Source organism: Miniopterus schreibersii (assembly GCF_964146895.1).
Source record: "Miniopterus schreibersii genome assembly, chromosome: 12".
NCBI lineage: Eukaryota > Metazoa > Chordata > Mammalia > Chiroptera > Miniopteridae > Miniopterus > Miniopterus schreibersii.
The window spans coordinates 69,455,185-69,466,316 of NC_138112.1; the positions used below are offsets into that span (position 1 = coordinate 69,455,185).

Genomic DNA, 11,132 nt, shown 5'->3' on the forward strand with positions numbered 1-11,132 from the left:
CTTTCTCTGAATTCAATTTCTCTAGCTATAAAAATGACCCCTGTCTAAGGTGTCTTAAGTATAAATGAGAGTGTGCATAGAGCAGAGCCCAGTGCTTAGCAAGTGTTCAGACAGAAACAGTCTTATTTCCTGAGCACCTGTTCTGTGCCGGGGAGAGCTGGACACTAGGTATCCTGCTCTAGCCCTCCCAGTTGGTCTGGAGGGCAGGTACGCTTGTTTAGCCCAAGACTGGGAAACCGGACAGCTCACTGGCCCGGGCGGAGCTCTGGCAGGCGCTCTGCTCTGGTGGGAAGAGCGCAGCCAGCTCCGGGCCCAGCCCCGCCCCGCTGCTGTGGCCCCGCCCCCGGCATGGCCCCGCCCCCAGGCGGAGCGGGCACCGGAGCGGTAGCCGGAGAGCCGGCAGTGGGACCCCAGCGCGGGAGGCGGCCGCCGGGCGGGAGCCCTAGAGGTACCAGCGCGCGTGGGGGAGTGGAGTCACCACTGTCGGGCTGGACAGGGGAGAACGTGGACTGACGTGGGCTCGGGTGGTGTGTGTGTGGGAGGGGGATCCTTGCCGCGTTAGCCGCCCGTACCTTCCCAACCTCCCTCCGGACTCCGACTCCAGTCCTGAGTCGGAATGTCTAGTCCCTTGCCTCCAGCCCCCAGGCTCCCACTTTGTCCTCTGCTTGACGGCCCCACCGGGCCGGTGTGCGAGTGTGCGAGCGAGTGAATACGGCGGCCCCTGACTTCTCTCAGTGGCACTGGCGACTGCCCCTGCTGCTGGCTGTGTGCAGAGCTCCCCCTGTTTGGGGGCTCCCCTGCTCCCTGGGTGGCCTCCTCCCTAGTCTTTGCACACCACCCCCAGTCCAGGGCCAGGCCTGGGAGGAAACATCTGTCGCACCCCCTGGCAGCAGAAATGGGGTCATGACCTCCAGATGTGCTGGGAAGCATCCAGCGCCTCCTCCTGGGGCAGCCGGGCCTTCCGGATCTGTGGGGGCGGGGCCAGCCCCCCCTTCCCCAGTGACACAGGCCGGGAGGAATGTCCCGGCCTCAATGGACCCTGTGTGAAGCTGCTGGGTGGGGGGCAGAACCCAAGAACATCCCCCAAGGCAGGGCCTGAGCCCGGCACTGGGCCAAAGCAAGAGCAGCCCATGGGCTGTGCACGTACACACACGGAGCTCAGCTCACACAGAGCAGGGGACTGCACAGACCCCTCCCTCCTGTCCCCTTTCACCCCCTCCACACACCACAGTCCAGGCCCAAGAGCTTGGCACATGGAGCCAGGCCCTGCATCTGCCTCTACACACTTAACACATGGCCGGCTTCACTCGCTTCACCCTCCAGTCTCCCCGCAGTGTTGCGAAGGAATGGGAATGGTTAAGCCCATTTTAGAGATGAGAACAGAAGCTCAGGGTCAGCATCAGAGCTTGTCTTAGAAGAAACAAGGGAGGAGGCACTTGGAGCTTTGGAGGCCTACCCTTGCTTGGTTCTGAAGCTTAGCTGAGGGATGCATGGAGCCCCTGCCCCCACCCCCTCCTAGCCCAGCCCCAGGCAGTGTTACTGGATGATGTACACAGACCCACTAGCAGGAGCCTGCACCCCTAGTGACCAACTCCATCTTGGGTTCACTTGTGGGTGGCTCTCCCTTATGTTCTCACACCACTTTGCACCTGCCCCTGGCCTCAACACATTTCCGCACCTAGCAGGTCCCTGGGGCCTTGGGTGTCTCAGTCTTACATCCTGTGAGATCTTGAGCCTCAGCCCAGCCCCCATCTGCCCCACACCTCTACACTCAGGGACAGGAGTGGGTGAGTACAGCACTGTTTAGTTCCCTAGAGATTGACAGAGCCAGGTTCACATCCTAGCTCTGACATGAGATTGCTTCAGGCAAGAGCATCCCCTTATCTGGACCTCAGCTTGACTGTCATACAAGGTTCGGACCTCCCTGTCAACATCAGTGAGGCCAGATAGGAGGAGATCCCCAAGGGTCCCAGTTCCAGCAAAGGGGCTCAGTCATTGTGACTCACTCCCCTTCCCCCAGGCATGGCCACAGTAGCCTGCAAGAGGGTGAGCCAGGGCCTGTCCTTCAGGCCAGTGTGACTTGGGTCCCATGACTGAGCTGGTGTGACCCCACCACCTTCCTCAGGATGTGGGGCTGGGCAGGGGGCTGGGCCCAGAGTTGGGGCCACTTCCTGTGCCAAAGGAAGTCCTCTTGTCGTTCCTGTTGCCCTGCCAGTGCCCCCTGGGAACCTCTGTGTCCTTGAGGTTTTGAGGCCGTGAGGGCCAGGGCATTGAGACATGGCCTCTGGGTGCTCACCTCCTCAGGGACCCCAGAGGAAGTGGGAAGGGCAGGGAGGAAAGTCTCTGGGGACAGGACGTCCTCCCTTTGTCAAGTGGGCAGGACCCAGACACCAGTGGCCCCATGGGTTTCCCGTCCCAGCCGAGACAAATCATCTGTCCAGTTGGGCCAGGCCTTGGTGGGAACCCTCAGTCTGGGCCCAGGCCAAAGCCAAGGTGTGTGAATGGCAAATGGGGGACAGGCTCCAGATCCTCAGGGCCAAGGCCCGGACAGCCTAGCCCTGGCCCTTCCCAGCACTAAGCTGGAGGAGGGGGCTGGAAACCTTAGCCGAGGCAGACGAGGAAGTGGCCAGGAAAGCGGAAGCGGCTTTGATGGTCTCAGAGGGGGCCGGAAGCCACCCGTGTGGAGGAGGACCAGGCTGGAAACCTGGGTTCCTGTTTTCTCCCCAGTCCCCTCTGAGCAGCCCCCTCCTCCCTCAGGGCAGGAACCAGCCTGCCGGCTGGGAACCAACCATCCAGCACACCCGTGCCCAATGCGGCCGGGTCCCCGGAAAGCCAGGCCCGCTGCACGCCCATGTGGGCCGGCGGCGCTGGGAGCCCTCGACGGGGCACGGCCCCTGCGCCCACCGATGACCTCTTTGCCCGAAAGCTGCGCCAGCCAGCACGGCCCCCGCTGACACCACATACCTTCGAGCCAAGGCCAACCCGGGGCCCCCTTCTGCGCAGTGGCAGTGACGCAGGCGAGGCCCGGCCCCCCACGCCAGCCAGCCCTCGAGCCCGTGCCCACAGCCACGAGGAGGCCAGCCGCCCTGCTGCGGTCCCCCCTCGACTCTTCACTGACCCACTGGCACTGCTGGGGCTGCCAGCTGAGGAGCCGGAGCCCTCCTTCCCGCCAGTGCCTGAGCCCCGCTGGTTCGCCCACTATGACGTGCAGAGCCTGCTCTTTGACTGGGCTCCAAGGCCTCGGGGGACAGGGGGCCACACAGAGGCCAGCTCTGGGACCCTGGCCTCGGCTGAGGACCGGACTGTCAGCTCAGACCTGCTGCTTGAGGCACCTGGTTTTGTGAGTGAGCTTGGGGGTGAAGGTGAACTGGGCCTGGGTGGGCCCGTGTCCCCACCTGTGCCTCCTGCACTGCCCAACGCAGCCGTGTCAGTCCTGGAGGAGCCACAGAACCGAACCTCAGCCTACAGCCTGGAGCACGCAGACCTGGGTGCTGGCTACTACCGCAAGTACTTTTATAACAAAGGTGAGAGGAAGGCGGCCGGGAGGGGCAGAGGTCCCTGTCACCTGCAGTACACACCAGTAGTACTCATGAGCTGTCCACTCTCTGTCAAGTCTCTGGCCGTGTGGAGGGTTGGCTCTGCCTCTGGGCCAAGGCTTCTCTGCTGGGCCCAGCTTTACCCACCTCCCTAAGGCCACCCAGCCTCCACCCCAGCCAGGCACGCCCCTGCTTCCATCTGGTTCATCTTCATACTCCTCTGGGCTGGAGAGAGATTTTGTACCTACATTTCTGTGAGGTGAAAACTGAGGCCTGAAAACCCCTGCAACCCAGGACCTGGTTCTGTTCAGTGTCCAGAAGGGAGGGTCCCAGACATCCTGGAGAATATGGGCATGCTGGGCAGGGTCATGGCAGGATCTAGGCGTGGGAGCAGACAGGCATTGGCCTCCTGGATCTGACAAGGTGTGACAGGGCAGAGATGCAGAGGGGCGTGGCATAGGGCCCGGGGTCCAGGCGCTGGCACTTGGCTTGGTAGGATGTGGGTGGAGCTTCGGAGGGGTGGCCCTTAGTCTAGGGTCTGCTTTAGGAGATGAGAAGGGGCCTGAGTGGGAACTTAGTGATGGGCGTGGTCCAGCGAGGGTGGGACTGCAGGGTTGTAGGACCGGTCATATGCTGTCTGGGGCCCCCCAGAACACCAGAACTTCTTCGGACTGGACGAGGTGCTTGGTCCGGTGGCAGTGAGCCTGCGGCGGGAGGAGAAGGAGGGCAGCGGAGGGGGCACTCTACACAGCTACCGTATCATCGTGCGGACCATACAGGTGGGCCGGGGTCATGGGACCAGACCGTGGATTTCATCCTCAACAACCCGTGTATATCCTGAGTGCCCCTGCATTTCCTCCTCAGCTCCGGACTCTCCGTGGCACCATCTCAGAGGAGGCGCTGCCACCAGGGCCCCCGAAGGGCCTGTCCCCGCGGAAGCTTCTGGAGCATGTAGCGCCCCGGCTGAGCCCCACCTGCCTGCGCCTGGGCTCAGCCTCACCAAAGGTGCCGCGTACGCTGCTCACGCTGGATGAGCAAGTGGTGAGTGGCCGCGGTGCCCCCAGCCCTAATGCTAGACCTGGTCTGAACCCAGCCTGCCAGCTCTCATACACCTAGCCCTGACCCTGATCCTGGACAGGACTGTGACCCCAGGGAAGCTGGCTTTCAGTGAGAGGGTATCAGAGGTCATCTGGAGCCTTGCCTCTATAAATAAGATCTAGACCAGCAGCATCCACACCGTCTTGGAGCTTGTTAAAATGCAGATACTTGGGCCTGGCCTCAGAGCTAGTGAAAGAAAGCCTGTACTTTAAGAAGATCCAGGGGAGTTGGGGTTTAGGAGCTGGGGTGGAAGTGGGGCTGCAGGGGATGGGGGGATGAAATTAAAGTGGGGACTGTGGTTACAGACAGGATTAGATGAAGAAGGGAGGCCAGAGCTGGGGGCAATGGGTCTTGTTTGCATGGGGTCATAGTGCCTTGAACTGTGCAGTTAACTACAGATGGGAAGGAGGCAGGAGCAAACAATGAGCAGAGGCAGTGTGGGACTCAAGGCCTCCATAGGCTGGGGTGGGTGTGTGTGCCTGGGATTTGAGGGAGCAGGGGAAATGAGGAGGATGACTTTGAACATTTATTGGGACTGAGCACACCATGTTCAGGGCCCTTTCCATGAATCACCTCCTCTGTGGCCGCAGGAGAACCAGCCCCTCCCAGTCCTGTCCACTTGTGACCTCTACTCTCCTGAGCACTGGGAGCAGGACAGACCAAACCCACTTGATAGGCGAGGACACAGAGATGGCTTAGAGAGGCTGGCCCTCAGGGCCAGGCAGCAAGGCAGCCCAGCCTCCAGGCCAGTGTCCCATCCAATCCCCAAGGCCTGGTGGGGGTGGGACTGGGAGGGACTGAGGCCTGTGCTTTCTGCCTGTGCCCTCCCTGACCCCCCTCCCCCAGCTGAGCTTCCAGCGCAAGGTGGGCATCCTGTATTGCCGGGCGGGCCAGGGCTCAGAAGAGGAGATGTACAACAACCAGGAGGCGGGACCGGCCTTCATGCAGTTCCTCACCCTGCTGGGCGACGTGGTGCGGCTCAAAGGCTTTGAGAGCTACCGGGCCCAGTTGGACACCAAAAGTGAGGACCAGGGCCCTGGGGGTTGAGGGGTGGGGGTAGACCCGCCTGAGGAGCAGGATGCCTTGGTGAGAACCAACTGTCCTGTCACTTCTCTGTCTTATATTGTCCTAGGGTTGGGGCCAGGAGTGGCGAGTTCTTTGGGTAGGCTGGGGACATGGGTCAGGGGCTGCAAAGGCCAAGCCATGGGCTAGGAGGAGGGGCTGGGACTGTCCCCAAGGCCCTGGGGCCTACTGCCTCAGCTGGGGCCAAGGAGGCTTGGGAGCACCACCCCCTCCATCAAACACACATATTCCAACAGCTCAGGCTCCTGAGAGTGCCCTGCCTCCTGGTTGGAAGGGTGCCAGGACCCGTGGGAGGCGTTTTTATTGAGTATCTCCTGCCTGCCTTCCACTCTCGCTGCTCAACACATGCTGGTGCCTGGGCCAACATCTGTTCTTTCCTAGGACATCTGTCCTGACTCTCTCTTGGCAGGCCATTTCTTATTTCTGTCTTCATTCTATCTCAGCACCCCCAATCTGACCCCAGGCTAGAGGCTGGAACCTTGGGTGGAGGGGAAGTGGAGCAACCCAGGCTGAAGACCTCATAGCCTGGACATTGGCTGGGGGCATGAAGGGTTGTCCACCTGCTGGTTGGGGGCACAGAGGCTCCAAACCGCAGGCAAGGATGGTAGGTTCAAGCCAGCCAGGTGACCCTTTCTCTCCCTCTGTGTCCCAACTCCCTGGCCACAGCGGATTCCACGGGCACACACTCGCTCTACACCACGTACCAAGACCATGAAATCATGTTCCACGTGTCCACAATGCTGCCGTACACCCCCAATAACCAGCAGCAGGTATGAGAGGTCTGGGGAACCATGGAGGGGTGATGTGGGGATGGCAATGTTTGAGCCTTGGCCTGAGCTCTGTTGACCTCCAACAACCCTCCCAGCTGGTAACCCTCCTTAAAGACAAACACCCAGGGGCAGATGGTGGAACCCCTGGTGCGCAGGCTCTGCCCTGCCTGACTGAATAGGAGGGACTTGGAGGGCAGGCAGGTCCCACTCACATCCCCCTGCATCTAACCCCCAGCTCCTGCGGAAGCGCCACATCGGCAACAACATTGTGACCATCGTGTTCCAGGAACCAGGCAGCAAGCCCTTCTCCCCCACCACCATCCGCTCACACTTTCAGCACGTGTTCCTGGTGGTGCGGGCACAAGCGCCCTGCACTCCGCACACCTCCTACAGGTGGGTGCTCCGGTGGTCCCAGTTCTGCCACCTGCAAGGCTTCCCGGATCCTTCCTGTTGCCCCTGACTACGGTCTTCCTCCCATAGGGTGGCTGTGAGCCGCACCCAGGACACCCCGGCCTTTGGTCCAGTTCTGCCCCCAGGTGGAGGCCCTTTCCCCGCCAACGCCGACTTCCGGGCGTTCCTGCTGGCTAAGGCGCTCAATGGCGAGCAGGCGGCAGGCCACGCACGCCAGTTCCACACCATGGCCACGCGCACGCGCCAGCAGTACCTACAGGACCTGGCCACCAATGAGGTGACCACCACGTCGCTGGACTCAGCTTCCCGCTTTGGCCTGCCCTCCCTGGGCGGGAGGCGACGGGCGTCCCCTCGCAGTGCAGGTGCCGAGCTGCAGGCGCCTGGCGCGCTGGTGTGGGGAGTGCGCGCGGCACCGGGGGCACGGGGCTTGGCCGGTGGCCAGGCGGGCAGCGCCGATGATAAGGAGGTGCCCTGCCTGCTGGGCATCTCTGCCGAGGCTTTGGTGCTGGTGGCGCCACGCGACGCCCGCGTAGTCTTTAACTGTGCCTGTCGCGACGTGCTGGCCTGGACCTTCTCGGAGCAACAGCTCGATCTGTACCATGGCGGTGGGGAGGCGATCACCCTGCGGTTCGACGGGCCCCCTGGGCAAGCTGTGGGCGAGGTGGTGGCGCGCCTGCAGGTAAGACCCAGGAACGAGGGCGGGGCGAAAGGGCGCTGCCGGGTCCCTCCGCGCGTCTGGGGCGCAGCCTGCTGTGGAACCCATTCCCGCTGCCTCTCTTGCGAAAGGGAGAGCCAAGGGGGGCAGTCCCAGCCCGAGTTTAGCGAAGCTGGACCCTGGTCTCCGAGCTGCGGGACCCTCACGCTCTGCTGGGGGGCTGGGGGTGGGGGGAAGGGCTGTGTGGCCTCGGACGAGGTTGCTGGGGCGGCCCCGCCTCGGGTCGGCCCCCTTATGCCACGCCCCGCCCCAGCTGGTGAGCCGCGGCTGCGAGACCCGCGAGCTGGTGCTGCCCCGCGACGGCCAGAGCCGCCTGGGCTTCGAAGTGGACGCCGAGGGCTTCGTCAAGCACGTGGAGCGCTTCACGTTCGCGGAGAAGGCGGGGCTGCGGCCCGGGGCGCGCCTGCTGCGCGTGTGCGGCCAGACGCTGCCCAGCCTCGGCGCGGACGCTGCGTCCCGGCTGCTGCGCTCCGCGCCCAAGGTCTGCATCACCGTCCTGCCCCCGGACGAGAGCGGCCGGCCCCGCAGGTCAGGGCGCCCGATGGGTGCGGGAAGGCGGGGGACTGCGCAGCTGGCCGCGCGTGTGTCGCCATTAGCATTCTGGAGAAGCTGAAGGCCTTTCCTTCTTGAGAAACCCCAGCCTCTTCATCTCTCTGAACAGCACTTTCCCCGTGGGTAGAATGAAGCCATTTAGTAAAGGAGTGTGCCCAAGTTCTACTAAAACTTTATTTTTTATTTTTATTTTTTAAATATATCTTTATTGATTTCAGAGAGAGGAAAGGAGAGGGAGAGAGAGAGATAGAAACATCAATGACGAGAGAGTCATTGATTGAGCCCGCAACCCGGACATGTGCCCTGACCAGGAATCGAACCCGGATCGCCTGGATCCTAGGTCCATGCTCAACCGCTGAGCCACGCCTGGTCGGCTAAAACTTTATTTATAGACACTGAAATTTGAATTTTATGATTTTCACATGTCATGAAATGTTCTTTTTATTTCTTTCAGCTATTTATAAATGTAAAAACGATTGTTGGTGTGCATTAGTTCAAAAACAGGCACATCTAAAACATAAAAGCCACAGGCTGGAATTTGGTCCCCAAACAGTAGTTGTACTATTATTTAAATCCTCACAGCAAGGTATGAGATCAGTACTATTACCCCCATTTCACACATGGAGAAGTGGACCTTCAGAGTGATTTGCCCAGGATACACAGGGGCAGCGCTGCGATTTGGTCTGGAAAAATGGCCAATAGCCAGGCAAACATTTTTCACTGTTAGGGAGTTTAGAGAGCTCTCCTGGAAGTGAGCCTCAGAGACAGCTGGAGGACCTGAAGACGAGTGGTAATGCCAGATGCTGGGGCAGGGGTGTTCCTACTTGAAGCTGCCCCTTCCTCCCCCCAGGAGCTTTTCGGAGCTGTACAGGCTGTCTCTGCAGGAGCCCAGCCGGCGGGGGGCCCCAGAGCCAGTGCAGGATGAGGTCCCTGAAGTGGCCCTGATGCCCATCACAAAGCAGCTGCTTCACATGTGCCTGAGTGATGGCAGCAGTCCGCCAGGGCCCGGAGACCTCGCGGAGGAGAGGACTGAGTTCCTGCACAGCCAGAACTCGCCATCGCCCTGCAGGTGCACCCTCGGCCACCCTTCTCATCCGGCCCAGTGAGGCTGGGCAGGCAGGCCTCTGAAAGCAAGACCATGGGGTGCATGCAGCTTCTAGTGCTGAGCTGTCCTTGTTCTCCCCAGCTCTTTGTCAGATGAGGCCCCAGTCCTGCCCAACACTACCCCGGACCTCCTCCTGGCTGCCACAGCCAAGCCACCAGCACCTAGTGCTGGCAGGGAGACACCCCCCACCCAGGTGAGCAGATACAAGGCTCTGCAACCCTATAAGCAGCGGTGGGCACAGTGGTGATAGTGGGCATCGCTGCATCCATATCCATTTCTGCCCCTCAGGATGGGCCAACCAGCCCCAGTGGTGGTAAGGACAGGGGTGACCTGGCCCCAGAGCTGAGGGACTCCTTCCTGCCACGAACTTTGTCTCTTCGAAACTCCATCAGCAAAAGTGAGTGTGGAGCGCAGTGGGCTATAGGCTAGGAGGCAGGCGGTGGGGAAGCTGGCCTGGGCTTCCCTGGCTGAGCCCACTTCCTTTGCCCAGTCATGTCCGAGGCAGGCAGTGAAACTCTGGAAGACGAGTGGCAGTCCATCTCAGAGATCGCCTCCACTTGCAACACCATCCTGGAGTCGCTGTCCCGGGAGGGTGAGGCCACTGAGAGCGCTGTGGGGAGGAGCCAGGATGGGGCTCTTATTTCCTTTACCAACCTGCTCAAACGGTCCCTCTTTCCCCATAGGACAGCCCATCCCAGAGAGTGGAGATACCAAGGAAACCCCAAAATCTGATGCTGAGTAAGGCTCTGCACCCTAATCTAGCCCCTTCACCATGCCTCTGTGACCACCGTCTGCCCATTCAGTGGAGTTAAGCATTGTCCCAGGGTTCTGCTTTCACACATCCATGTGTCTGAGAAGATGGGGGTTGGGCCGCTCTCATCCAGGAGGGTCTGGGAGCAGCTGTGGCATTGCCCTGTGCCTCAGTTCTGCTGAGTGCTGACCCCCTGTCCTCAGGCCAGAACCTGGGAGCCTGTCCGAGAAGGTCTCTCACCTGGAGTCCATGCTCAGGAAGCTGCAGGAGGACCTGCAGAAGGTGATGGGCTGGCTGGGGTTTGCTGGGGAGTCACAGGGCTGCCCCAGGAAAGGGACCAGTCATTCTGATTCCTGCTTCCTGGCCCCGCTCCCCCAGGAGAAGGCAGACAGAGCAGCCCTGGAGGAGGAGGTTCGGAACCTGCGGAACAACAACCGGCGGCTGCAGGCCGAGTCGGAGAGCGCGGCCACGCGCCTGCTCCTGGCCTCCAAGCAGCTGGGCTCGCCCAACACCGACTTGGCCTGAGCCGTCTAGTCCAGCCTTAGCCTGGCTGTGGACCTGCTCAGAACTGCCCAAGTCCTTTAGGGCACCGGGGTCCCACTGGGCCCTGGGCCCCCCTCAGGAACTCTCCCTGCGCAGAGGCGCGTCTTAGCACTGCCCCCTCTCCCCAGCCCAAAGTTTCCTCTACTCCATTCCTGTTTGTAAATATTCTGTGAAGAAAAGGGGACTTCAGGGAGTAAAGAAGCCACTGCTGTTTATGTCTGTTTGTGTTTGATGTTCATGACATGACAGGAAGGCGTTTTGCCCCCAGAGGCCCCAGCCAAGCTCCCAGGACCAGTGAGAAAGGCAGGCCCTGGGGACATTGGCTCAGGGTTGAACTGGCACTCGCTGAGGGGCTCTCTGATGCTAGGCCTCCCCTTTGGCTTCTCTTCCACAAATATTTATTTGGTCTGTTGGGAAGCATGTAGCCACACCCATACCTGTTCTGCTTAGTCGGCCAAGCCAGGCCCAGCCAGGCCCCTGCCCTGGAACCAAACCTGAGGGCCTGAGATCTGGGGCAGAGGGTGGATCTGCAGGGCAGGGAAGAGATGGAGCTTAGGGTCAAGGAGAG

The 11,132-nt window shown here is 61.1% G+C and overlaps 1 protein-coding gene across 1 annotated transcript; it reads left to right on the forward strand.

Annotated features, from left to right (window-relative positions):
- Positions 1 to 356: 356 nt before the first annotated feature.
- Positions 357 to 10,779, forward strand: SIPA1 (signal-induced proliferation-associated 1). The gene is made up of 16 exons (XM_081152914.1): positions 357 to 448; positions 2,758 to 3,524; positions 4,188 to 4,315; positions 4,401 to 4,577; positions 5,481 to 5,655; positions 6,384 to 6,487; positions 6,723 to 6,880; positions 6,968 to 7,577; positions 7,867 to 8,141; positions 9,016 to 9,234; positions 9,352 to 9,463; positions 9,559 to 9,667; positions 9,761 to 9,862; positions 9,954 to 10,008; positions 10,225 to 10,303; positions 10,400 to 10,779. The coding sequence occupies exons 2-16, from the start codon at positions 2,852 to 2,854 to the stop codon at positions 10,544 to 10,546; spliced, it is 3,123 nt and encodes a 1,040-aa protein (XP_081009040.1). The 5' UTR covers positions 357 to 448; positions 2,758 to 2,851; the 3' UTR covers positions 10,547 to 10,779.
- Positions 10,780 to 11,132: the final 353 nt, after the last annotated feature.

Excerpts from the sequence above, each read along its gene's own strand:
- SIPA1 (XM_081152914.1), top strand. The coding sequence starts at position 2,852 with ATGTGGGCCGGCGGCGCTGGGAGCCCTCGACGGGGCACGGCCCCTGCG. Across the intron at positions 4,316-4,400 it reads TCATCGTGCGGACCATACAG|CTCCGGACTCTCCGTGGCAC; the intron begins GTGGGCCGGGGT and ends TTTCCTCCTCAG. Across the intron at positions 4,578-5,480 it reads TCACGCTGGATGAGCAAGTG|CTGAGCTTCCAGCGCAAGGT; the intron begins GTGAGTGGCCGC and ends CCCCTCCCCCAG.